At 49.9% G+C, this 26,679-nt stretch overlaps 1 protein-coding gene across 12 annotated transcripts in view; it reads right to left on the bottom strand.

Annotated features, from left to right (window-relative positions):
* Positions 1-25,850, bottom strand: part of ZNF618 (zinc finger protein 618) — a 95,396-nt gene extending 69,546 nt beyond the window's left edge. For 9 of the 12 annotated variants that reach the window (XM_027666953.1, XM_027666957.1, XM_027666954.1 and 6 more), the window contains exons 1-4: positions 25,782-25,850; positions 8,998-9,254; positions 4,253-4,348; positions 1,084-1,161 (exon numbers count right to left, since the gene is read on the bottom strand). In XM_027666953.1, coding sequence (XP_027522754.1) covers positions 1,084-1,161; positions 4,253-4,348; positions 8,998-9,202 — 379 coding nt within the window. In that variant the 5' untranslated portion in view covers positions 9,203-9,254; positions 25,782-25,850. The remainder of the gene's footprint in view (positions 1-1,083; positions 1,162-4,252; positions 4,349-8,997; positions 9,255-25,781) is intronic. The other 3 variants (XM_027666959.1, XM_027666962.1, XM_027666964.1) reach the window with 1 other exon arrangement.
* Positions 25,851-26,679: the final 829 nt, after the last annotated feature.

The raw sequence follows: 26,679 nt of genomic DNA, 5'->3' as shown, positions 1-26,679 counted from the left end.
AACTTTTCACTGGGAATTCTCTTTATGCTCCTTTAGACATTCCAGCAGTACTAACACTGCTGGTTAAAACAGAGGAGCTAAAGCAAATGCTCCTGCCAGGCTGACACACAGACTTCAGTGCTCACCTCAGGGGACAGAAAATAAACCCACTGGAAAGCTCAGGAGCTGCTTTTCAGTCCCTGTTGTTCTGGTATTTCAGATATGCAATTCTCCAAATCCTGCAAACTTGTACAAACCACCACAAACTTTCACATTTCTGCAATTAAGCGACGTCAGATTGTCCAGTCTTACAGAAAATTCAAATAAAGCCATTCCTGACTAAGCACGAGACATTTCAGCCACACAGTGCACTGGGGAAGTGACCTCAGCTGACAGAAGGGGCACGGGGGGAGCTCAAGGAGCATTTTGGTTTCAACATAAAAATACAGCAGCATAGCTGACTTTTATCCTCCCATCCTGACTTATCAGGGATGGCTGAAACACCCAGCAGGGCAGGAGCACGGAGCACCTCGGGGAGATGCCACCACACTCAGTGTGTGGAACCTGCCAGGATAACCTTCCTGATCTGCAGATCCCCCAGCACACAGCGATGTCCCCGAGAGCCCTGTGCAGGAAACACTGCACCAAACACAGCAGCTGCCCCTGACCTTGGAAGAAATGTCGCTGGAGTAGAGAGACACAAACCCCAAAGTTTATCCTCTCAATGGGCCACCCAAAGAAGCTTTACTGGTAACCAGGGAAGCAGCAGAGAAACCTTCAAGACCTTCCTGAAAATAGACATAAAATCACAGAATCTCCTGAGCTGGAAGGGACCCACCAGGACCATCCAGCCCAGCTCCTGGCCCTGCACAGACACCCCAACAATCCCACCTTGTCCCTCAGAGTGTTGTCCAAACCCTCCTGGAGCTCTGGCAGCCTTGGTGCTGAGCCCACTACCCTGGGGAGCCTGGGCAGTGCCAACCACCCTCTGGGGGAAGAACCTTTTCCAGAGATCCAACCTAAACCTCCCCTGACGCAGCTCCATAGTCCCTGAACCTGCGTGTTACCCCAGGATTCCCAGAGATCTGAGGAGCAGTGAGATACCTCTGTGTGCTCGCACGTGGGTCTGGAAACAGTTGTAATACTTGTATTTCTTCCCACATATTCCACACTCATAAGACCCTGAAAAACAAGAAAGAGAAGAAATACATCACCACATTAGATCAGGAAAAACAGCCTCCCCACACACTGATCCATACACTGTGGGCAAAAGAATGCAGTTTGCAGCAAAGTAATTCTTGGAAGGTTCATGGAGATAAATGCAGGAAATCACTATCCCAGACTATTTTTTTTCAGCCTTATTTAAGATTCCTTGGCATATTACCCTGAACTTACATTTTCAGAGTATCTTTTCAGCTTTGCTAACGTGAAAGTGCCACTCTCAAAATAGCCTGACTTATAATTTTATAATAATGACTAATGTTTCCTATGGACAGAAATAACCTTGAATTACTTTTCAGTAAGTTCCTACTAGCTGGGAAAAAAAGCTTTTCAACTGAAAAAAGAAGGCAATATGTTATCTTGAGGCAAGGAGTTTACAAAATTTCTCAAGAAATGCACAACTTACAAATTTCCCAAGAAACCCACAGAGATTTGGTAAATATCCACCCAGAGGAAACCAAATAGATACAAATAGAACTTTTGCCCTTTTTAAGGAAAAGCACATGACCACAGTAGTCTCTCTTCTCAGTTTGTGTCTCTAATTCCAGAAAACACACATCTGCAAACAGTCATTTGAAATGAACCCAGAGGAGCAGAGCTGGGAGAACCATTTGTAATGATGAAATTACGCCATGGATTTAGGCTCTTCTGTTTATTGAACAGGCAGACAGAAATTTCCTCAGATTTGTTATTTCAGTTGATTCAACCTCTTTTTTCCCCGCTCCACTTCAGTGGACAGGCTATCACCTCCCAAGCTCTCATTTGCACAATGCATTGCTTTTCTTAGCTGTCCCCCAGCAGCTACTGAACTGGGATCCCCTCAATGCTCTTCAGGAGGGCAAGAGCAGCACTTACTGAAGAGGAGGTGGGAGAAAAAAGGGCTGAATGTGGTTTGGTGTGAACGCAGTGTTTCACTTCCATGGATGCTTCCTCACACAACCTCGAAATAGTCTTTTCCTGACCATGCCAGACAGTCAAACTCAGGGATGAGCCATAAACAAGAACAAACATTCACACACATATCCAAATAAACATTCCCAACCAGCATCTCACAGCAGAACTTACCTGGTGCTACTCAAAGTGAGCTCTTGCCAGGAACAAAATCAACATGTTGTTTGAACATGTTATACCCACGGTCCCTTTTCCCCTTCCCATGTCCTATTCTACAGCTTGGGAAGAAAACAACCCTCCTTTCAGTCTGGAACAGCTCTGAATTCCCTGTCCTTCATTGCTGGCATCACTCAGGAATGTCTTGTGAGCTTGGGAGGTTGCTTTGTCCCTGATGCTGGAAGAGGCCATTTGCCACAGTTGGATACACCAGAGCACACATCTGAGAAAATACTCAGATCCACTGATAGCACAGGCAGTTCACTGTGTCTGATCTGCTCCAGAGCATTTTTATCATCATAGCTCACTGTGTTTTATATCCAGATACACATATATGGGACAGTCATCACCTGTGGTCACTCCACACAGCCTTTCCCACGTGAAATCCTGCTTATCAGCGAGTTGGCAGCACCTGCCAGCCCTCATTTTCCACGCTCAAGGACTGATTATTTTCATCACCAACCTCCAAAATACTTTCCTGAAAGCTATTCCAGCTGGAGCCCTGAAGCAGCACAGCCAGCAGATGAGTGCACTCACCCTCACTTGGCCCTACAACCAGGAGCCCTGGGCAAAGCTGAGGGTCAGCTGAACCAACAGAGGAACAGGAGTGATGCCCACTCACATCCCAACACAGAGCTGGCTGTACATGGAGCACTGGGAAAAGCTCAAACAAGTCCAGAGGAGGCCACTAAGTTGATCAGAGGTCTGGAGCCCCTCTGCTCTGGAGCCAGGCTGAGACAGCTGGGGGGGTTCACCTGGAGAAGAGAAGGCTCCAGGGAGACCTGAGAGTCCCTTCCAGGGCCTAAAGGGGCTCCAGGAGAGCTGGAGAGGGACTGGGGACAAGGGATGGAGGGACAGGATGAGGGGGAATGGCTTCCCACTGCCAGAGGGCAGGGATAGATGGGATATTGGGAAGAAATTGTTGGCTGTGAGGGTGGGGAGGCCCTGGCACAGGTTGCCCAGAGATGCTGTGGCTGCTCCATCCCTGGGAGTGTCCAAGGCCAGGTTGGACAGGGCTTGGAACAACCTGGGCTGGTGGAAGGTGTCCCTGCCCATGCTCAGGTCCCTTCCATCCCAAAGCATTCTACGGTTCTATGAGTCTATGAAAACAGGTCAAACAGAGTGAGGGGCTCTAGGTTGAATTTTTTTCTCTGTTTTTCTTATATTTCCCCCTTCCTATGGATATAGCCTACGGCACATAAATGTGTTTGGTCTTGCAGAAGTTCTCCACGAGTATCACCTGTACAGGTAACTGTGCAGTGCCTTCCCTCTCCAATGCAAACCCAAATGGTGCTACAGCCCTCGGGCAGGGGCTGTGCTGGAAAGCAAGGGCAGGAGAGGGACCACGTGTCCCTTGGCTTTTATGCAGATGCCCTGAAGCACCCAGGTCTCAAGTGCAACTCAGGGAAGGCTGGAGTCATCCTCAAGGGGGACATCTCCACCCCCTCCTACCTGTGGATGGTAGAGCAGTGCCCCAGGAGGACACTGAGTGTGTGGAGGGCCTGAGGGAGGTGTGTTACAGACCTGAAGTCCCACAGGCTCTGAGAGACAACTCAACAGCCACAACTGTGTGCTCAGCACACAGATTATCACAGTAGGGAAAGGAAGGGTGACTTACCACAAAAAAGATGTTATTAGAGTGGAGGAAGGATGAAGTGAAGGAAATAAGACACTGCTGTGTGTTAAGGCCTTGAAAAGAACACGCCCGTGTGGCCTCGGGCACCACCATGGCCGGGGTCTATCTCAGACTTTGTCCACATCAGGATGTGTCATGCAGGTTAAAGCTGGTTGTAGTAGGAGGGGAGATGGGGAAGCTTTTTGGTTAGTTGGTGCCAGGCTTTTCCTGAGCCTCACAGCTGGAATTTGGGCAACACACCCGTTGCATCCAGAGTTTTCCCTTGCTCCCTGATCCCTGGTTAGACTTTCACACCCTTCCATCACATACCGGCTGTGTATCTCAATGCATGGTCAAAAATCCACGTCCCTGAATATCGATTTCGTGTATATCCAACAGGAGAGCCACGTTCCACTGCTTTTCCATCTAAATTGTGCAAAAAGAAATCAGAAAAAAGCCCTTAAAGTGGATGCATTTTTAAAGAATAATGATGGCTGAAGCCTATTAAAAAATTCCAAGCCCCATCTGTCCCTGTGGCTCGCTAACAAGATGTCAGGGGTCACGCAGAATTTCTTAAGGCTTCTGCAGCACTATTTTACTTCACTAGGGAGATCGAAAGTGCTCCTGAATTCTGTATGCTGAACAGCTGAGCACTGAGAATCAGCACCAGGGCAGGAACCCAGCCCGGGCATGTGAGACTTGAGAGAGAGTCTCAAAGCAGGATTCTCTCTTCACTGTCTCAGAAACATTTCCGACTGAAAGCATTACTTGAAAAGTCCTCTCCAAAATGTTTCTTGTAAAGCACAGCCCAGAGTGAGAGTTTAAGCAGTCTTGTATGAAACTTCTCCTGATAACTCAGTCCTCCAAAACACACAGACTGACCTGATGGTATTCCCAGCATTAGGAAATGGTCCACATCTGACAAACACTCTCCTCCCTTTCTCCTGATTTACAGCACAAGTGCCTTTTGCTCTTCCCCTCCTCTCCAAACAGCTCCATGGTGGGACTTCTCTACCCTGACACTCCTGCCCTGAGAAATGTCCATGTGTTTGGGCTCTTCAAATGACCCTGGCTCGGGACCAGGGCGTGATGCTTGCAAGAGGAAAGAAGAACAGGAAATATGGCATCTCTGATCTGTGCAGGGCAGGAACACCTCTGAGACGGGGAGAGCCAGGGGGACCGTGGGGGTACAGGTGGGTGCAGGGGAGGAATGGGGGATCCACAGCAGCAGCATCTGCTGCAGACTGGGCCCAGGTTAGGACAACCTCTCTGATGGATTTCTCTGCTTGGGATGCCAAAGTGGGATCCCAAGGGATTGCAAGAACTGTGGAAAAGCAGCTGAAAGGGAAATGGTCCAAACCCACATAGAGCACTGGCTCTTCAGCTGGGGGACTGTGGCCACTGTCACCACCCATCCCCCTCCACTGCAGCCACTTGCAGCCACCGCAGGGTTTGGGCTGCCCCAGATGGATGGAAACAGAGTCTGGAGTAGTCCAAAGTGCCAGGAGAGACATGTGAATGTGTAAGCAAACAGGAGGCAGCAGACACAAGGCCTAATGTGATGAAAATACTGCAAGGGAATAGCAGCAACTGAGCTGGGAATCCCTGTTATAAATTGCTCCAAGTAACAACTAAAAATATAAATATAGCAGGCTCCTGAGGAGATGTGACTCAGAAAAGAGACATAAATCTTGCAATGTGTATTTCAGCCAACTCCGGAGGCTGAGCCCCCAGGAAAGCTGTCACTGCGAGCCATGTGTGCCCTGAGCCTCCAGCACCACGGGTCCAGCTCAGACAATGCATTCCCCCTTGAACCAACTGTCCCCAGCACCCCCTGAGAGGAGACAGTCTGAGGGGCAGCAATTCCACACAGAGGAGAGGGATTCATTCACACACAAATCACTACTTCATCAGGAATTACTATAAAAAATAACCACTTTCGACACCTCCAATCTTGGCTTCCCCAGTGAAGGCAAATAAAATCCTCCCAAAGCCCTGCCTGTCTGCACAGCAGAAATGATTCACACCCAGGGCTCCAGATCACACCATGAGAGAGGCTTCAGGGAGAAAAACTCCTGCAAGTGCAGCAATAGAGGGCACAAAGGCTTTACTTTAGAGTCAGGAGGCACCAGTGGCATCAGCAGTTCACACCTTTGGGTTGCTCCAGCACAGCAGCTGAAATGGCCCTTGGGGCAGAGGGGGCAGGATCCAGGGAGGGGCTTGTCCAGCTCTGCTCTGCCCGGGGGGGCCTCTCCTGCAATATTGGGGCAGTCTGGGGGGACACAATGGAAGGAAGATCTGAAGCCATTACCGAGTGTCCAAAGGAGGCAACGAGGACGGGGAAGGGCCTTGATTTGAAGGTGTGGGAGGACACTGAGGGCACTTGGGGTGTTCAGCTGGAGAAGAGGAGACTGAGGGCAGAGCTCATGGCAGTTCCAGCTTCCTGGGGAGGGCCAGAGGAGGGGCAGGGACTGAGCTCTGCTCTGGGGGGACCAGGGACAGCAGCCAGGGAATGGCTGGAGCTGTGTCAGGGCAGGCTCAGGTTGGATCTCAGCAAAAGGTTCTTCCCCCAGAGGGTGGTTGGGCACTGACCAGGCTCCCCAGGGCAGTGGGCAAAGCCCCAAGGCTGCCAGAGCTCCAGGAGAGTTTGGATGATCCTCTGGGGCACAGGGTGTGACCCTTAGGGATGGGCCTGTGCAGGGTCAGGAGCTGGACTCAATCATCCTTGTGGGTCCCTTCCAGCTCAGCATATTCTGAGGTTCTGTGATGTTTCTTGAGTGAATTACCTCAGTGTCTGCAGTGATGGAAATGGTGCCTGTGTGTGGTTTCTGCAGGGGAATGGAGGGGATCAGACCTGGGAGCCAGTTCAAGGAACCAGAAGGAACTGCTATCTAGGCACACAGAGCACAGGATTTGGTGGCCAAACAAGAAAGTTCTTTAGAGCCACTTCCCCAACAAACGAGAGTTATGTGAGCAGCAGATAAACAGAGGCACTTACAGGGCTCTTCACAGAGGAATTGGCCACCAGCTGCCATGGCCTCAGGACCAAGTGGCCTTTAAGGAAACCCAGAACCAGTCAATAAAATAACCAGTATGATACATGTTTCATTTGAAAAGGCTCTTCCAGACAAAGGTTCTCCAGTTATACAGCTTTCAACCACCACCTGTTGACTGGTACATCAATGTGTTCCTCTCCCCATGGTGCCTATACATTGAACCAGCCTGCCTCCAGTGCTCTCCCCATAGCGACAACATAGAATCCTGAGTTGGGAGGGGAGAAGGGACCCACAAGGATCATCCAAGTTCAACCCCTGGCCCTGACAGACACACACCCTGTCCCTCAGAGCCTTGTCCAAACGCTCCTGGAGCTCTGGCAGCCTTGGGGCTGTGCCCACTGCCCTGGGGAGCCTGGTCAGTGCCCAGCCACCCTCTGGGGGAAGAACCTTTTGCTGAGATCCAACCTGAGCCTGCCCTGACACAGCTCCAGCCTTTCCTTCGAGTCCTGTCACTGCTCACAGGGAGCAGAGATCAGAACTGCCCCTCATGGGAACCTGCAGACCCAAGTGAGTCTCCCCTCAGTCTCTTCTCCAGCTGAACAAATCCAGTGACCTCAGCTGCCCCTTGCTGGCTTCCCCTCTAGTCCACCCAAGACAGCCAACAGCAAAAGCCCCCATCCCCCTGCACAGCAATAAAACCAACCTCACCTGGAAACCACCGTTCCCAGGGGACACCACCTGCAGAGCAGCTGCTGCTGCCCATCCAGAAGCCATGGGGAGAAGGGGATCCTACACAGCAAACACCCAACCTGCAGATGCTTTCACCAAGGGCTGGTGACCATGGCTGAAGAAGAAGCTCCCACTGCTTCCCATCAGTGGTCATATCTCCACCTCTCCCTCCCAGGGCACCAGAGATGCTTTTCAGGCTTGCCCATGTATTGATCAATCTCTCAAGAGCTGTAGAGGCACAAAAACTCTGCAAATACACTGAACGTTTCCTCCAAACTGTAAGATCTTTAAGTCAGAAATAGTTATGGACTTCTAGTCTTTCCCTAGACGTTCTGACCCTGCACAGACAGCAGTGACCTCCCACCCTGCTGTTCTTGGTGGCTGTCCTGGCAGGGAAAGGAGGACAGGAAGAACAGTGATGCTTCTGAGACAACCACCAGCTGAGGACACCTCCCAGGTTTCTCTCCAGCAGTGTGGACAATGATCAAGCAAAACCCAGGAGAAAATCAAACGTCAGTACCTCTTTTCTCTCCCTCTGCAAGACAAGCCAACCCCAACAACAACTCTAATTAGCTTCTTTCTGAGTCCCTCGAAGGAAACATGGTCTAACTGCTCTTCCCTCTTTATATCAGCAACTGCCTTTGGATCTCAGAGACGCTGCAGGGAGCTGCTCCAGGTCACAGCCAACAGAGGCAAGTGTAAGAGACGTGCCTTGCCAGGTTCTTGCAGGAAGCCCCTTTCCCTGGGGCGGGAGGAGAGGACAGTCTGATGTTCACAGAAAAAAAGAAAAAGCTTCTTCATCACAGCTGGAGGTGGGGTGGGGACAGGAAGCACTGTTTTGGAAGGGGCACACCACAGCCAGCCCAAAGCCAAAATTATTCCCATAATGTGACTAGTGATCAGAAAAACAAACAAACAGCAACCTGTAAAACCTTCTTTAGAGCTAAATCTAAGTATTTACACAAAGCACCCACATTCTGCAAGATGCCTTTCCTGAAAACATTTCAGGAGTTTCTCAGGCTTTCCTCCCATTTGCTTCACCTCTGTCAAACACAGCACCAGCCCTGGGCCCAGCATGGGCCAGGTGACTGATGGGCGAATCACTGAACAAGCCAAAAGAAGATAATCAGCTTTTTCTTTCTGACCTTGGCTGAGCCTTTTGGGGCGACCAGATGTGAACACACAGCAGAAGTTACAGGAGATCAGTAATCCTGAGCCAGGACCCTGAGATGGATGTGCACCTTGGCTCTGGGCCCTCCAGCAGAGCCAAGTGTCCAGGGACAGCTCTCCAGAGCTCTCCCGTCCCCACACACAGCCAGGGAATGGGAGGTTCCTGATCCTGTGTCTTACCGAGCGTCTGCTGGTTGCGGACCCCACCTATGACCACGCAGATCTCCGCGGGCACATCTCCCGGCCCATCTTTGATGTTGTTCTTGGAATCTTTGGTGTCGTCCTGCCAGATCACCTCTTCAATGTAGTCATCTGGTACCTCTGTTTTCACTTTCACCTCAGTCATCATTCCAGCCTCTTCACTGGGTGAGGACTGAGATGTCATCGAGTCGGAGCCCTCTGCTTTCGGGCTCTGTGGGCTCCTCTTCAAACACTCCCTGAATGGGGGAAAAGAGGAGACAACATGAATCCTCATTGTCAAGTGCTCACTTTCTCGTACCAGGACCTAATGCAAGGTACTTTGGTTTATACAGGTTATTTAAAGTTAGCACGGGTAGGTATGTGTGTCTGTCACACACGGGAAGTAATTAAAATGTAACCAGATAAAAACAACAAGACCATTTGCTAATAATGAAAATAACCTCAATCATCACAAGCAACAGCAGCAGGAGCTAAACAAGAGCACAGAACTTCACGTGGTTGCCAGCAGACCAAGAGCACAGCTCCAGCAGTTCTGACAGCAGGTACTGCACCAAGACTAATCCACACATGCAAAAGCAAAGCCCTGCTCTTCTATGGCACTGGGGACGTGGGTCAGTGGGGGACTTGGCAGTGCTGGTTTAATGGTTCGACTGGATGACCTTAAAGGTCTTTTCCATCCCCTAAATGAGTCTCTGATTCTCTGGCATTTTTAATTTGGAGCACTTCTGCACTTCTCCATCACATCCTCTCTTTTATCCCTTCAAGCAGCCTGACATCCTGTGGTATTCCCATGGCTTTATTTAACATATATGGTGCTGATCAAAGGGGATCATCTATAGTATGAGGATATTTAGGGAGACTATGCCATTATGGACAGATACAACTATCAGTGATGACAGAAAGTGTGATAGATGGGGAGAGGCAGAGGAGATCCACAGTGTGCAAAAACAGATAAGGGAAATAACATGTGTTTTCATCTTGGAAAGAGAAAGCTGAAAATTCATGGGAGAAATTAAACTATAAAAACATTCAAAACCCCTTAGAAAAGGAAACTGGGCACCTCAAAGCTGCAAAACAACTTCAACAAGTGCCATGGTGGCAAAAGGCAAAGGGGGTTTGAGCACAAGAGACAAAGGCCTGGTAATAAGCCAGTGGAGCTCCTTTCCCAAATGCACCATGCCAATACTCCTTAGGGAGTTCTGGTTTTTAATATTGGTTATTAATAAACTCCAACATGCAATACAAAGATAAAATAATTGCTGCTTCAGTTTGTAGAGCTACCAGAAGAACTAAATATATAATGGCTTAGACTACCCAGAAACAGAAAAGACTGTAACATATTTAGAGTCATGTAAACACTGGGAACAGCCAAAGGTGTTTGAAAATGGTTTAGGCAGAAGTAACAGGCAAAATAAAGTGAAAAATAGGCTGAACTTATGGATGATTGTTAGATCATGCAACAGTGACAGAGAAGGAAATCCCATTGCTTGGACCATTGTAAAGTCAGAATAAAGTATGAATTAAAATGTCAGAAAACCAACACCTGCAATGGGTTCTGACACTGGTTATAGAGCTGACAGAGAAAGCAAGACACTGCATCTGGAGGTGAAAGAGCCCAGTGAGTAATCCTGGGAGGACAGGGATGAGGGAGCAGAGGAACCAAGAGTAATTACTGCCCAGTCTCCAATACAGACATGGAGTTGCTATTTCAAAACGGGTCAGTCCCATCCCATCACCAGATATTTTATTATTCATCCCTTCAATCTCATTATGGAAAGAAATGTACAATTAATAGCCCCTAAACAGAGAGAATTAGCCTTGACCTGCCTTCCCACTCATTTCCTGCCTCCTCACACATACTCCCCCCGCTCCCAAAATCATACAGGGCTTTTACAAGGGAGAGATAAATTAAGACAGAGAAAATGTGGTTGAAAACTGGACTATCTTTGTGGAAATATTATGGGATGTCCCAAAGGCCCATCAATGTCACCCTACATGGAGTGGCTCAGCACTTGTCCCAAGGGGAAGGCAGTAAGTACAAAACACTCAGGGATCAGAAAAGGGTGGGATTAATTGCAAATCAATCAAATCAAGGAGGTGTGAAATGCAAAACACTGATAAAAGCAGCAATAGGGTGGATAGGAAAAACTCTCTGATGAGGACTGTGGAGGAAAAATAAAGTCAACCAGTACAAACCCCACTGGGAGGCTGGAAGGTGGGAGCAGTCAGTGAGAGGCAGCTCTGCTCTGAAGTGAAGGAAAAACACCTTGGTTGTTGATGGTACAGCAACGTGTACATGCCAATCCTGGACAAAACCACATGGAAATCCATGCGGGAGCCAAGGGACATGGAATTAAAAACTAACACAAGTAGCAGTGAAGCAGAGGCTGCAGCTTTCTGCGATTATATGTGGGGTAAGAATATAAAGACTTTCTGATGGTGCCCAGCTTTGCATCCACGCCAGTGGACTCCTCTCTCTGTAGCTGGCTCTGCCCCAGATAAGAGGTGTAGAGCATCAAACAAGTGCAGGAACATGGGTGCACCCACAAAGAGCCCCCACGGTGCTCAGCTGTGATGCCAGGGGCAGCTCCTCCTGCAGCCACACAGCCCTGAAGGACTAACCCAATGTGCACCTAGGACTGAACAAGGAGGGGATTTTCTCCCTGTAGGAAGCCGTGTGGTGAAGCCAGTCCCCAGTGCTGCAGACAGACCCAGCACCCTCCCCTGTTTCACCCACCGTGTTTCAAAGGTGATCAGAAAAGCTGGAGATGGTTCAAAAAAGCAGCACTGAAATGGTTCAAGTCTGGGAAAAGATACTTTACGACTTTGTGAGACCAAACCGCTTCAATCCATTTCTCATGCCAAAAGGGAGACTGAGAGATGATTTGATTGCAGCATATTATCAATCTTCGTGGGGAGAAAATACTGTCTTTCCTTAATTTAGCAGGGAGGAGTAGACTACGAGCTCATGCTGGAAGCTGGAACCACTTGAAATGAGGCATAAAATATTAGCACGGATGGTGATCCACTGGAACAACTGCTTTCCAAAGGATGTGCTCAGGGACAACAAATCTCCCCAAGTTCTCAAACCCAGAGATGTGTATCTGGCTGGCCCCAGGTTACTGGGCTCAGTACAGATGTGCACTGGCCACACTTGGTGGCCTGAAGCTGCAGGAATACATAAATTATTAGACCAGGCCAATGGACTCTCAAAACCTTTGCCTTTCACACCTTCACACTTTCTGGATCCATCTCTGCCAAGGAAGTGATTTCCCAGCTGGGCTGTCTGCCCTTGGGTGGGACCCAAACCTCAAACAGGAACTGAAAGCAATTCAATGCCCCATATGTTCTAACCCCGAGCAGGTATCTGATGTGCAGAAGGAAACCAGTCCCAAATGCACCAAGTCTTCTGCATGATTTCATGATTCACAAGCCCTGCTGATCCCGTGAAATTAAAACGGTAAAAAAAATAGCACCACTGGATTTCTACACCAATTTTACAACAAACAGAGTCCCTCTCTGTCTTCTGACACTTTCTAGGAGGGATGAAGGCAGCAGATGTACCCGGGTCACAGCTGGGTGTAGCTGTACCTCTGCTGTGGACGGGAGGTGAACCCCCATCCCCGCGGAGCCGCCGGCACCGCGCACGGCCGGGCACTGCCAGGGCCCACCGAGATCTGCACAGAGCCACGGCAGCTCAGACCCCAGGGGAAGAGCTCTAAGGTGCTGAAAAGGGAATAAATTACAACCAGTAAGATTTTTTGTCCCGATTACTTGTACCTATAAAAATACACAGGCGTCAGTCAATACATGGACATGTGTGTGCACATCTAAGAAGGGCTGGCAGTTGTGTCTCTGGCACGTCCCCTGGTCCCACCCAGCTCCTGCCTCTTCTCCCACACAGCCCCAGGATGTGCATCCTCTGCTGACACCCCGAGGTGCTGGTGTTTTATTGCATGGGCCAGGTCCTGCTTCACAGCCCTGAGGGCTCTGGGAGCCAAACTGCAGGAACACACCCCCAAATGCAAACTTTGCTGCTGACCAGCACCAGGCTGGCACCAGTCCACCAGCACAGCCTGTGCTCCCTTTTCGTGACTGTTGCTGTTTCCTTTCACAAGGCAGATCTGTGTTCTCACATTGCTCTTATTATTTCATATCTCACAGAGATTTTCTAGCCACTGGCTGATGTCAAGCTTCAGCCAAACTTCAGCTGTAGACTTTCTCCAGCTAAATGTCCAGAGGAACATTATGGCTTTGCAGAATACCTTAAAATAAATGTAATCAAACAGCAGCACAGTCCTAAGTCCTCCTTCCTCCTCCTCTGGAAGTGCTACGCAGGGGACAGAAGAGCCAGAAGGCTCTGATTGTTTCAAGTGATGCACAAGAGGGGCATCACCAGCTGCTGACAACAGCAGGAGAAGGTGATGGATCCTCCTACCTTCCGTGCATGTGGAGAACATCTCCCTCACCTCGATCCTTACAGCCTCCAAAGGACTGGTGGGCAGACCAGGCAGGAGAACTTGTCTGAACACTACAAATGAGCCCCTGACAGACAATGGGATCGACTCTCCCAGGGCTCTGCCAGCACTGACACAGCCAAGGGTCTCACAGCACAGTGATCACCCAGTGACAGATCAGCCTCTCATTCCTCTTGGACACTGACACCAAAAAGCTCCCCAAGCATGAAGGTGGGCCCCTTTCCAGGCCAGGTGACACAGCGGGTCAGAGAGCTGCTGTGCAGATGGCAGGACCCAATGGAGCAGCTCTTACACTCCTGGGAGAAGGTCTGAGCTCTCCAAAAGATACTCAGTACCCCTGCTGGGGCTGCACAGCTTTGCAGAGGAGAAGGAGACAGTGATGGGGGAGGACAACTCTCTCAGCAGGAACGAGCATCACTTTCCTGGGGTCTCAGGTGAAATCCAGGCAGTGCCCCTGTGGCTGGAGCAGAACCAGGGTCAGTCCAGGCTTCTGGAGCTCAGTTGCTGAATGGGGTATAATTGTCCCCAGGGAGCAGGGGCAGCTGGGCTGAGGGAACAATCCTCATGGGACAGCAGAGTTTGAAACCTCCTGGGTTGGCTGGGGAAAGAGTACCAACATCCTCAGGCTAAATGGGAAAGAAAAGGAAATGAGTGACACTGGAAAATTCAGGCAGGATGGAGAGGGGTACACACACAGCCACAGCAGAGCCAGGGTCACCCCAGCCTCCACCACGCATGGCACATACGTGCTGACCCACGGGAGGTGACCAGAGAAGCATCATTTCCTTCCCAGCCCGTTGGTCCATGGATGTTGTATCCCTTGCAAGCCCGTGAGGTTGCACTTGCTCAGTGTTGTGCTGAATTTTGCCTCCCCTGCTTCTGAGCAGTATAAAGGGCCTCCAGTTAGACAGCAGGACATGTGGAATATACTTCTTCTCCAGAAATTGCCCGCAAGACACAGTGACAGAGAACATCCTGCCTGGGGGAGGGAAGAAATCAGGCTCCGGCACCGCCGTGTCCACACGTGGTTCGTTCCTGTCCCATTGCAGCACCACCAGAGCTGAGGCACAACTGCTGGAAAGGGGCAGAGAGAGGATGAGGAAGAAAAGCAGGGAATTTTCAGATCTGCAGATCCTAAGGCTGGAAGCAGGTCTTACTGGGTTGGGTGAGAACACATAGGGAGAAAAGGACTTGTAGTTTTCAGGACATCAGCTTAAGTCCTGGAAGCTGAAGGACTGCCTGGCATGAACCAGGAGGTGCCCACAAGGCTCAGAGCTCACAATGTGCCAGCACAGAGACCAGCCCCATCTTCTGAAGCCCTGCAGAGCACTGCTGGGGAACACTCTGGGACCAGTGATGGTCAGAGCCTCCACTTGGTGGAGACAGCAGCGCACAGGAACCAAGGGAGAACCTGCCACAGGATCTCCCATGGCTGGGCCCCTCAGCCATCCCTCTCCTGGTGGCTCTGAGCACAGTCCCCAGCCTCATGGCACCACATTTCTGCATGAAACAATGCAGTTTTTGTGTTCAAGTGTGGCCTCCCAGGGATGAGCTGCAGTTCCCTCTGCAGGGCCAACCTGCATTTAACATCCATGGTACAATGTTCCTGGGAAGAGGACATTCTTCAACCAAGGCACTGCTTGCACAGGACAAAAACTGCTCAGAGAAATGAGACCAGAGAAGAGCAGAGTGCACAGGCACACCTGGCTTAAACCCTACCTCCTTCCACAGGGTGCACCTTCTCCTTGCCTTGACCCTTCCTGGGAATACCAACCTCCTTCACTGTTTCATGTCTTGTCTTTACTGAACTGTGCACCTTGGCAATCCAGGAGGTTCTTCCTTGCTGAGAAGAGGAAGCAGAAGTCTTGGGATCAGAAACAGCTCACATTCTCACTCGGAGCTGTGCCTGGTTGCTCTGACAGGTAAAGTCCTGTTTCACTTTCCAGAACAGACTCTATGGATTCTGAACATGAAAGAGGCAAACAAACATTGCACTCACATGTATCACTGCTCTGACTAAGTAGGCCACACAGCCAATTACTGTATTACCAGCTCTGCCATCTCACAATGCTCATTTCAACATTGCTGCCTCCTTTGATCAGCAGACTTTCATCTTCCGATGACGTTACGGCCACTTTCATGTCAAACACAAGTGTGTGAAGGCAGAAGAGATTTAACGAGGCCTTAATGAAGACTCATCGTGGGGAACTGGAAAGGTAGGGGTAAAAATGGGTTCCTGGACCCACTTAGGTCCAGCTTCCTTGGCCCTACACCCGAGGAAGTTTGTGAAGGCCTCAGGCTTTAGCAGAGATCGATGATGCAGCACAACAGGATTGGCCTGAAGTACAGTTCTGGCTGTGAAGCTGAGCAGTGTGGGTGATGCCTCACCAGCAGCAATCCAAGGGCAATGCCAGGAGCTCTTCCAGAGGGAAGGACAGAAAGCTCCTTCCAGCTGGTCTCCTGTAGAAGGAGGAGAGCAGAAGGGGTGAAGGCTGAAGGGCTGCAGTGTGGTGCTGTTCCCATCTCTGGAGAGCATTTCTCTCTGGCTGTGATGAGCAAAACCAGCAATGAGTGAAAGCAAACAGGGCCCGTCAGCTGCTGCAGCCACAAGAAACTCACGTTTGCAGTTTGCTTTTTCTGATCTGGAGTAGCATCCTCATAAATAATGAAAGTGACTAAAAGCTACTTAAAAAACACACACTCCTCCCTTATGAAAGAATGAGAAAAAACCCCAATTATAAAAGGACATTTCTTCCAGCTAGGAATAATTTGTCATGTAATTCTCTGAAGACAGCAACAGAAACATGCCTGCTCTGTGCTCCCTTTGAGTGATCTGTGATTGCATGTGTACTCAGATGGCTTCTAATGAGGCTATTTTTACAGCACACATCCTGCTGAGCTTTTGGGGAGGGGCAAAGTGAGATCAGTGAAATATCAGTCCTCAACGTCAGCTCCTCAAAAGGAGAGGAAAAGGAAACAAATGTGGAGGAGGACACACTGCTCTGAACCAGTACCTACAAACAACAAAGGCTCTTTCCCCCAGCAGTAAATGTGGAGCATGTTTGGGTTTTTCCTGGACACGGCTCAAGCTGAAAAACCAAATCACTATTGCCTTGATGATATCAATGGTGGCCAGGCTGGACAGGGCTTGTCTAATCGAAGGTGTCCCTGCCATGGCAGGAGGTGGAACGAGATGGTCTTTGAGGTCCTTCCAGCCCAAAGCATTCTGTGATTCTGTGGTGACACCCACCTCCCCCTCAGCAGAGGATGGTGTGTGCCCAGCTAAAGTACTGAAACACCCTTTTGTGCTGCCCTTGGAAAGCTCTTCTGCTGCAGCACCAAGAAGGTTCAGTGAGGACTCAAACACAGCCATGAGGGCCGTGCAACAGGGACCTGGAGGAACGTGCTCCACAGAGCCCACCCGGACACCATCACCCGGGGGAGGTTCCAACTTGTCTCCTGGAAAGTTGGCTCATAACATGCCAACTCAAAAGGTCTCAGCTGCCAGAAAGCAAAGGAAGTAAAAAATGGGGGAGGCTGAAACTGGGCTCAATTTACAGACATCTGCCATGGTTTTACAAGAAGCAGAAGGTTCCTGTCCTGACTGGGGCTATGGGAAGTAGAACAGACAGAGCAGGTGTAAATAAACTCTTGTTTTACATGGAGATGATGAAAGCAGGACAGAAAAAGAGAGATGTAAATTGAAAATCTGCTTGTCTGATAAATGAGTTGTGGTGGCCTTCCCACCCCATCCCCACAGCTCTCATCAGCTCCCTGAGGCAGCCCAGGGGGTGGGCCCTGTGCCTTACACCAGGAGGAGGGAAGTGGAGTGGGTCAGGAAGCAGAGGAACTGCCTGGTGTCCTCCATCAGGGAGATCTCTTCTGCAGACATTGCTAGGCAAAAAGATTTTCAAGTTCAGGGTTAAAAGAGAGAAAAGACAGGAGCTATTTTTCCAGTGTTACAGTTGAGCACTTTGCTTCCCGTCTCCAGGCCTCTGGTCCAGCTTCAGATGTTCCCTCACAGCTTGAAAGGCAAAGAGATCAACTTACCCTCCCATGTCACAGCTCACAGAGATGTTTCTCTGTCAGAACTCCACCTGCAGCCTGAACTGGTGCCTCTTTCAGAAGGGCTGCATTGATTTTTGAGCTGTAAAGTGCTGGAATAACCATCACATTGCTGGGTCCCTCCTCTGAGTGATCATTCTCTGAAACTGTACTTCCAGTGTGGAATTGCTGCCTCTGGTCATTGGTTTGATGGAAAAGAGATTCTCTAACCAGGAATCTCCCCTCCATAGGAGAAAACACCCCCTTCTGCTGCCTCTTGAATGAATCAAAGGAAACACTTAATGCAACTGTGTGCACACTAAAATATTCCTTCTAATCCTTGACTCTTTCCATGGACATTTGGGAGCCCATCCATAATTCACAGGACAGACACCCAAGCAGGCCCAAATGTGCCACCAGCACTCCTGGTAACGCCGGCAGTGGCAGCACATGCTGGAGCTGTGTCTGAACCCCAGATTTTCACTTGGTCACAGTGTGGAACAAGTTCATGGTGCCTCATGGTGCCTCAGGAGGTTTAAGTTCTCTTCACGATTTTCCAAGATGCCAATGTGAATTCCCAAAGTATGGACTTAATCTCTGAAAGCAAAATTATAGGAAAATTCTGTTCACTCATATTATGACATTATTTTAGGGAATGGGAACTTGTTCCTCCATCAGCAGTAGTGGAATGAAGACTTGCTGAAGAATAGAAAAAAAGAACGAGCTGCTCAGAGCTCCTGGGCATCTTCCACATGCAACATGTTCTTGATAACCTCATGATTTAAGGACTTGAAGGTCTCTGCTACATTGCAAGAGTTCCTCCTGGTCTCTGTGCTTGTTTTGTCCATAGCTGCACTCTTGGAGGATTGGTTGGTTTTCTTCACAAGGTTGGTGGGTCCCCTCTTTGCCACACAGAACTTTCTTGAACAGGCTGGTCCCTTATATCCTGGCCAAGGATGAATGTGCAGCTCACGAGCGCTGTGAGGCCCTTGCTCCCAGTCAAGCAGTGGGACCTGGAGCCATCACACTTACTGGGCACACAGAGAAAATCTCTGAGGCAGCCCAAACCCTGTCCTTATCCGGGACACATTTATGTTTTCTGCTTTCTCCTCCCAAAATAAACTGAAATCAAAACGTGAGACCACATCCTTCTGCAGGCAGAAGTGTAACAGTAACTGCCATTTCTGTTTTCCTGAAAAAACTTGCTCAATAAATACCAATATTAATAAGGAACTCATAAATTTAGAAGGACCTGAAGGCTTTTCAGAAGAGAGATGCCTCAAGGAGTATCACCACGTTCCTCTGAGGGCAGCCAGCTCTTAAAAACAGAGGTAACAGCTTTCAAAACCCCCAAAATACCTAATGCAACACTCGCTGGTACATGTGCTGTCAGTGCTAAAATCCAGGGAAAACAAACAAACAAAGCAGAATACTTAATTTTTCAGCTATCTGGGTCTAGGAAAACACACAACCTTTCCTGACAGCAAACTCTGCCTCGGGAAGTCTAAGAGGAATTTAATTGTGTGTTCGTTCCTCAAGGGACACTCAGCAGCTCCGAATCCTTCAGAGAAGGTAAACTCCAGGACCAAACCATGCTGCCTCTCCTCTAGAAATTAAACATTAAAATATAAACCAGAACAATAGTCAAGAGCCACAAAGAATTCCTAAGGTATTAGCAAAACAAATTCCCTTCAGTCCTTATTAGGAATATCTTGAGGATGGTTTGAAGAGGAAAGTCTAACCAAATATAAAAAAAATTTGGCTTATCCAACAAAAAACAGCCGCTCTCTCTTTGCCAAAAGCAAAAGAATTCAGTCAGATAAAAAATGCGACACACAAACGATGCAGGTTAAAAACTGAATTTAAGATGATAATGGAATAGCTGCCAGCGTCTTTAAATTTTCAAGCGTGGAAATGTCAACAGAGACAAAGAAATTCAGGGAAAAACAAAGAGAATAGATTAAGGGTTTATTTATATGGGTGAAAGAGCTCTATGTTGCTTGACTAGGAAATGACTGAGGGATTGAGAACTGTCTGAAATGGCCACAAGTCCCCAACAAGGCCATGAGGAGCCTGGGCTGGGCTGGGCCACCAAACTGGTGGTGGCACCACGACATGGCCAGGGATGATGGGATGGAGAGAGCATGGGAAAAGATGGACAGAAAAGGAGACAGGACCTTGGGATGTGGTCTGTTCAGCCTGGAGGAGACTGAAGGGAGAGCTCATGGCAGTTCCAGCTTCCTGGGGAGGGGCAGAGGAGGGGCAGGGACTGAGCTCTGCTCTGGGGGGACCAGGGACAGCACCCAGGGAATGGCTGGAGCTGTGCCAGGGCAGGCTCAGGTTGGATCTCAGCAAAAGGTTCTTCCCCCAGAGGCTGGTTGGGCACTGACCAGGCTCCCCAGGGCAGTGGGCACAGCCCCAAGGCTGCCAGAGCTCCAGGAGAGTTTGGATGATCCTCTGGGGCACAGGGTGTGACCCTTGGGGATGGGCCTGTGCAGGGCTGAGGGTTGGACTCAATGATCCTTGTGGGTCCCTTCCAGCTCAGCACAGGATGTGCCTGAGTGCTGTCATCTCCTTGTATGTGGACATTTGACCTTCTTTTGGGTTTCAAGGAAATCTGCCTGGGTTTCCCAGAGCTTCTGTGCTGGTCATGGTAAACAACTGAACTATCCACTGCTCTTACTGGCCAGAGGGGAGTTTTGGGGGATTTTGTGCTGGTTGGTTGGTTTGTTTCTTTTTGGAGATGGCTGGTGAGATCCCCTCAGCAAGCATCACAGCTTATTAAATTCCTTGACTAATTATCAATAATTTTCTCTCTTTCTGACGCAGGATGAGTCGGAAGCTCCTCACGCTCTGGGACTGAAAATCCCACAGGTTGTCTTTTAAAGAAAAGAGAAAAAATTCAGATCATTTTGCTTCCTGGAAACACTCAGCCCTAGGCCTGTCCCTCCACAGGGTGTACAGCCTTCTCCTGAGGTTTGGAGGATGACAATCTCCAGCTTGGACACCCACAGAGGTTGTCCTCCCCCAGTGCTGGGGACCTGGGGAGGACTGGAAGAGGAGGCTGAAGAAGAGCTGGTGCCACTCCAGGGCAGACCCTCTGTTGAGTCACAGGAGCTGCTGGGAAGGACGTGTCTGCAAAGAACAGAGCAAGGAATGTGGGGAGGAGAGGGGAAGATGCAACCAGGGAGGCTAGAGAAAGGTGAACTGAGAAGAAGCAACATAGGTGCAACCACTTCTCGAGAACTTCTCCTCTCAAGGTCCCCAGGGCAGTGGGCACGGCCCCAAGACTGCCAGAGCTCAAGGAGTGTTTGGACAATGCTCTCAGGGACAGGGTGGGATTGTTGGGGTGTCTCTGCAGAGCCAGGAGCTGGACTGGATGCTCCTTGTGTGTCCCTTCCAACTCAGGACGTTCTGTGATTCTATGAAGGTCACATCTTCTAAGACAGAGACTGAAACCCCCAGACTACCCAGGCCCTGTGGCTTGGTCCAGAGTATCAGGGAAAACTGCACCATGTCAATGCTGGGGGACCTCCAGGCCCCATCCCAAAGCACCCCTTGGAAATGCCCCTGCCTGCACAGCACTGTCTTCCTCGAGGGCAGCACCCAGAGCCCTTCTGCTGCACCTCCATCTCCGAGATCCTTCTCGGGACCTGCATCACAGAGCTGTTAGCACTGCAATAAATGAGAGCCCCCTGTGCCCTCACAGGCAGCTTAGAGCCCTGAAGGTCTGGGATTTCACCCCCGTTCCAGGAGCAGAGCACACTTTTCCACAGCTACATCTGTGCTGCGAGCGGGTTCCCCGGCTGTGACAGCCCTGGTGCAGACGGGGCTCAGCTTCCAGCTGGCTCCGTTCCCTCCACAAACAGATGCAGCTCCTATATCAGGGTCTGATTTATTCAGCAGGAGTCTCACACATTAAGTGTAGTTAAGTCTGAAAACAAATCTAATGACTTTAAAATAAATAGCCAACAGAGGACTTGAAACTAAAATTCCTCCTTCCTCTGACACCCGCCATATAAACAATAATAATTATATAAAACCGTGTCTAACACATGACTACACAAGGCTCTGGTGACCAAGAAAAGCACACGCTGCTTGTCAGACATAATTGCACATTTGGTTTTTCAATTATTTCTTGTCAAGATCCAGAGCCCACCATCTGAACGCTGACATTAATTATTGGGAAGTAGTTAGTTTTACAATGGCGTTATGGAGGCTCCCAACACTCACCCCGAGCCTGAGGCTCCCAATGCTGTTCCCACACTGCCCTGCCATCCCACCAACCCCTCCAGGACTGTCACACACACTCACACCACTGGAGGACACCCAGTCTGGGTGTCCAATGAACATGAGCAAGGGAACTGATCCCCAGCCATGTGCTCACCCATGGGACGGGGCCAGACCGTGTCCCTGCTGGGACCCAACACAGGAAAGACATGGAGCTGTTGGAACGAGTCCAGAGGAGGCCACTAAGTTGATTACAAGCCTGGAGCCCCTCTGCTCTGGAGACAGGCTGGGAGAGCTGGGGGTGTTCACCTGGAGAAGGATCCAGGGAGACCTCAGAGCTTCTTCCAGTGCCTAAAGGGGCTTCAGGAGAGCTGGAGAGAGACTTGGGACAAGGGATGGAGGGACAGGACAAGGGGGAATGGCTTCCCACTGCCAGAGGGCAGGGCTAGATGGGAAGAAATCCCTGTGAGGGTGGTGAGGCCCTGGCACAGGTTGTCCAGAGAAGCTGTGGCTGCTCCATCCCTGGAAGTGTCCAAGGCCAGTTTGGAGGGGGCTTGGAGCAACCTGTGCTAGTGGAAGGTGTCCCTGCCCATGGCAGGGGGGTGGAATGAGACAATCTTTAAGGTCTCTTCCCACCCAAACCATCCTGTGATTCCATGAATTTCAGAGCCCATGTCACCAACTGATCCGTCTTCCAGCTGAGTCCCCTCCAAGCCCCCCTGAGCACCCGATTCTTGGCATCACACTCCAGCAGATCAGTGCCCATCATGCAAGGAAAAATCCTGCCTTTTATTGGCTTTTAATTTGCTGCCTTTTAATATTGTTGACTGTCTCTTTTTTCCTTGCAAAAGGAAGAAAGAAGCCTCTGATCTACCTTTTCTGGAGTGTTCAAAAACACGCACAGCTTTGTCATGTTGTCTCTTATTTGTCATCTTCTCCAAGGCAAACAGCTCTTCCTGCTCCCTTAAAGGAAGGGCTTTTTTCTATGCTCCTAAGAATTCTCTTCACCTTTTAAAATTTCCCATTACTGAGCATTCAGTGAGGTGGAGGAACCACACAAAGTTAATCAGGGAGGAGAACAGTCACCATGAACTCTCAGCTGCACACAGTGACCCGTGTGCTTCCAAAGGCAAAACCAGGCCCAGCAGAGCTGGGGGTGGTGAGATCATAAACCCCTGTGCCTCCAGAGCCATCAACATTTACTTGAAACAGAATGAAATCAATTCAGTACAACAAAAAAATAAGAATAGGATCCACTTGGTACTATGGTCACCACTTAAGATCAAATATGGTATGGAGAAAAAAAAACAGTTGCAAAAAGATAGTCCTGGCAACTTTATTTTGATTATAGTATTATATTATATTTTTACTGATAATAATTGTTAAAAGTCCTGGCAACTTTATTTTGATTCTGTTCTATTCTATTCTATTCTCTTCTTATATTTTTACTGGTATTAATTGTTAGAAGTTTCCTCAGCAGTTAGCAATTAGAGAGGGTTTCAAGCAACAACAACTCTGAAAAACACCTCCATCCACTGACAACCTCACAAATTTAGTCAAAGCCACATTTCAACCTTCAACCACTGATAGAGCTTTCTTGAAATATTACATTTTGATTCTGTTCTATTATTTTTAAACAGAATTGGTCATTTTCCTTTCTTTGACCACCTTTTGTTCAGTCAGAGAGATGACAAAGTGGGTTTTGCTTCCACTTTTCTCCAAGCAAAAAGCGATGACCAGCCCCACAGTCTCTGTGCATGCACAGGAAGAGGGATAAGGGCAGGAATTTATCCCACACTGCTGGGAGCTCCATCCCTGCCCTTGGGAAGGGCATTGCTCACACCAGCAGGGGGCTTAGGTGCTCGGCCCCAAGGGCACCCCTGGGCAGGGAGGACACCCACAGGGACACCCTGAGGGATCGGCTGCCACAGGGGGGATGAACTCACCCCCTGCTCTGTGAGACCCTCCAGTGAGAGCTGCAAAACTGAGTTAGAGTGGGAACAAAGAATGGAGGGGAAGGCAGTGATGCCTGGCTCCTCAGCCTGTGCTTTCCTTCCAGCACTTTGTTCAGGCTAATTCCCAGCACCCTAAGAGCCAGCACTGCTGGACCACCCTGAGGGGTCCCCCCAGACTGGGAAAGGGAACTTTTCCTCTGCAACAGACACCCAGTGCTCCCCAGAGGTGTTCAATGCCAGGCAGTGCCACTGGAGCAGAACAGTGCCAGGAATGAGGGTGTTTCATCCTGACACACCACAGGCAGAGCCAGGGCAGTGGGCAGGGACCGGCCACTACGGTGGGAACACTCGAACCAGGCAGGGACTGAGCACGTTCAGCAGCAGGAGGCAGGGAGAGGATCCACACCCCAGAGTCTGGAGATCAGAACAGAGCAGGCTTTTAACGTGGAAGGACCTGTTTCACCTGAGGAATAAAATTTCTGCAGGGCTTTCAGGTCCCTGGAGTGGACAGAAGGGTCATCCAGCATGTGGTCACTGGAGAGATGGTGTCACTGGAGGTACAAAGGGAAGGACACAAGATGCACTTGAGCTGAAGGAGGTTGGCAGAGCTGAGAGGAGCACTGGAGCTCACTGGTGCTCACTGGCCCTCACTGGTGTTCAGTGGTCCCCATTGGTACTCGCTGGTGATCAGTGGTGCTCCTGCTGTGCTGCCAAGGGCAGTGGGCACCCAGGGAGAAGCCTCGTGTCCTCCCAGGGGCAGCTCCACAAACACTGGTGCCCTGCCCTGTGTAGGGGAGCGGTGCCAAGCCCAGCAGTGGTGACTGGCAAACCTGGTCTGGGTGGCCCAGGGTTGGTCCTGCTCCTCATAGCTCACACTGATGCACACACAGGGCTCCTGCCATCCCGTCCCTGTGTCCCCAAGGGCTGCCCGTGCCGCTGTGCCCCTCACAAGGGAAGGGCAGATGTTCTGCAGATGATGCCAGGACGGGGTGCAGCCCCCCACACCACACACAGCAGCCTGAGTGGCTCTGGTTTGCTGTTGTCCATTGTCCCCCTTCCACACTGATGTGACCCACAAACACATCCCGAGTGCTCAGCACTCCCCCCACAGCTGTGCCCACCCCACCACGGGATGGCACCTCTGATTGTCCCATCATCTTCTCCAGCTCTTACATTTCCATGCTTCCTTGCAGCCACTCTCCTTCCCAGGTGATACACTCTCCTCCCTGATGCTTCCTCAGCGTTGTTCCAGCATCTCTCATGTCCTACCTGTTTTTACCACAAAACCTTTTAAACTTGGGAGCTCAGTTTGCCACTTGGCTTGTGGATGGTAGATAACTCTGGATTGGCTTGGAGCACTCATGAGACCAGGTAAATCCTACTGCCATCAAAGCCACACTTTGCTCTCAGCTCCCACCACTGCCCCAGTGGAAACCCAACCAGAAGGAATTTGTGCCTGGCCAAAGAAGGAAAGGTGCCCCTTCTTCCACACTTTCACAGCTCAGGACTGACTCCATCGAGTAAGAGGTGGAGAGGGACAAAGCAGCACCATCTCCAGAGTATCCCAGCAAGGTAAGACATCCCACAGCATCAGTGGGAGATGGAAAAGCCACAGCACAGGGCAGACCCAGCTTAGCATGTCCCTCTCCAGGACTGGGAGTAGCAGAGATGCCCCTTAGCAGGATCAGAGGGGGCTGGGGTGGTAGGACAGCCCTCTCCTCTCCCCCTACATGGGAGCAGGAGGGTCCACACCCAACCACACATGGCCCAAGGTCTCCATCCAAGATCCTCATCGTGCCATGGCCTGTGTACTCAGCTGTGCCACTTCACACCATACACAAAACACCTCTCCTTGCAGCTCCCCAGGCCAGAATGATCCCTCCTACACTCATGTTTAGTGAAACCCAAAAATGGCTGTATGGATGCTGAGCTCTGACAGCTCCCACTCATCCCTGTCCTGCAGTCACCCTTCACCACCCCCAGCTCTGAGATGGACAACCACATCCAAGCAAAGCCACCCACCACATCCCACTCCAGCAGAGAAAACCATCCCTACCTGCTGGAGGAGCTCCTCTGCCCGCTGCTGTTGCTCTCGTCGGCCTAAGACATCAAAAAAAAAGGTTGTTTAAGTTGAGAAGGACAAGGCTGCTCTGCAGAAGCTTCCAGCTCCAGGCTGCACCCAAACACTGGAAGTTTTCCATGCTGAGTTACACAGACCTTGGCACTGGTGGGACCCATTGGGCCCTTACCCTGGAATGTGGGAGACTGGGGCAGGATTTCAGCCCCAGCCCCACCGTGGAGGCAGCCCCTGGGTCAGTTCCCTCCGATCGCTCTTGTGCAACCAAAGTCTAAGGGAACGATCCCTCCTGTTTAAAACATGCCATTGTCAGGTGGGAAATAAGGCAGAAACAGCCAAATTCCAGGCTGTGTCCAAGTCCTGGACTGCAGGGGCAGCCCGGCCACCTCCCTTCGTTAGGAACCCATGTCCTAATGATGCCCTAATGAGCCTCTCCAGGCCACAAGGGCTGAGCAGGGAGGGCCTGGGGTCTCCTCCTGCCTCCTTCCCCGGCTCACTGATGAGCCTTCCTTGGAAAGACAATATTATTCCAAACCCAGAAATTTTATTTCTGAATTTGTGCAAATACAAGTTAAAAGATATTAGCTGCATTTCACATTTTGTGCAAATGGCAGAAACAGGCAATTCATGTGCAGCAGGATGGGGGCCAGCCAACGATTTCGATAAAATAAACCCTTTTTTAATTTAAATGCTAATGCACTGAATTAAAATTTAATAACTGAGGAAATTGAAAAGCCGAGCAGGAATATTGGAAATAAATCCAAGCAGAAACAGCTGAAATTAAAAATTCTAGAGAGTGGGAGGATAGCAGCTAAGCTGTCTTATATGATTACATTTTTTTTATTTTTTTTTTTTTTTCAGAACGAAGGGGGGAAGG

This window comes from Corapipo altera, unplaced genomic scaffold (genome assembly GCF_003945725.1).
Source record: "Corapipo altera isolate COAL_440 unplaced genomic scaffold, ASM394572v1 93, whole genome shotgun sequence".
In the NCBI taxonomy this organism is placed as follows: Eukaryota; Metazoa; Chordata; class Aves; order Passeriformes; family Pipridae; genus Corapipo; species Corapipo altera.
The sequence above is the reverse complement of the archived record's forward strand: the minus strand, read 5'-3'. Positions and strand labels throughout refer to the sequence as shown.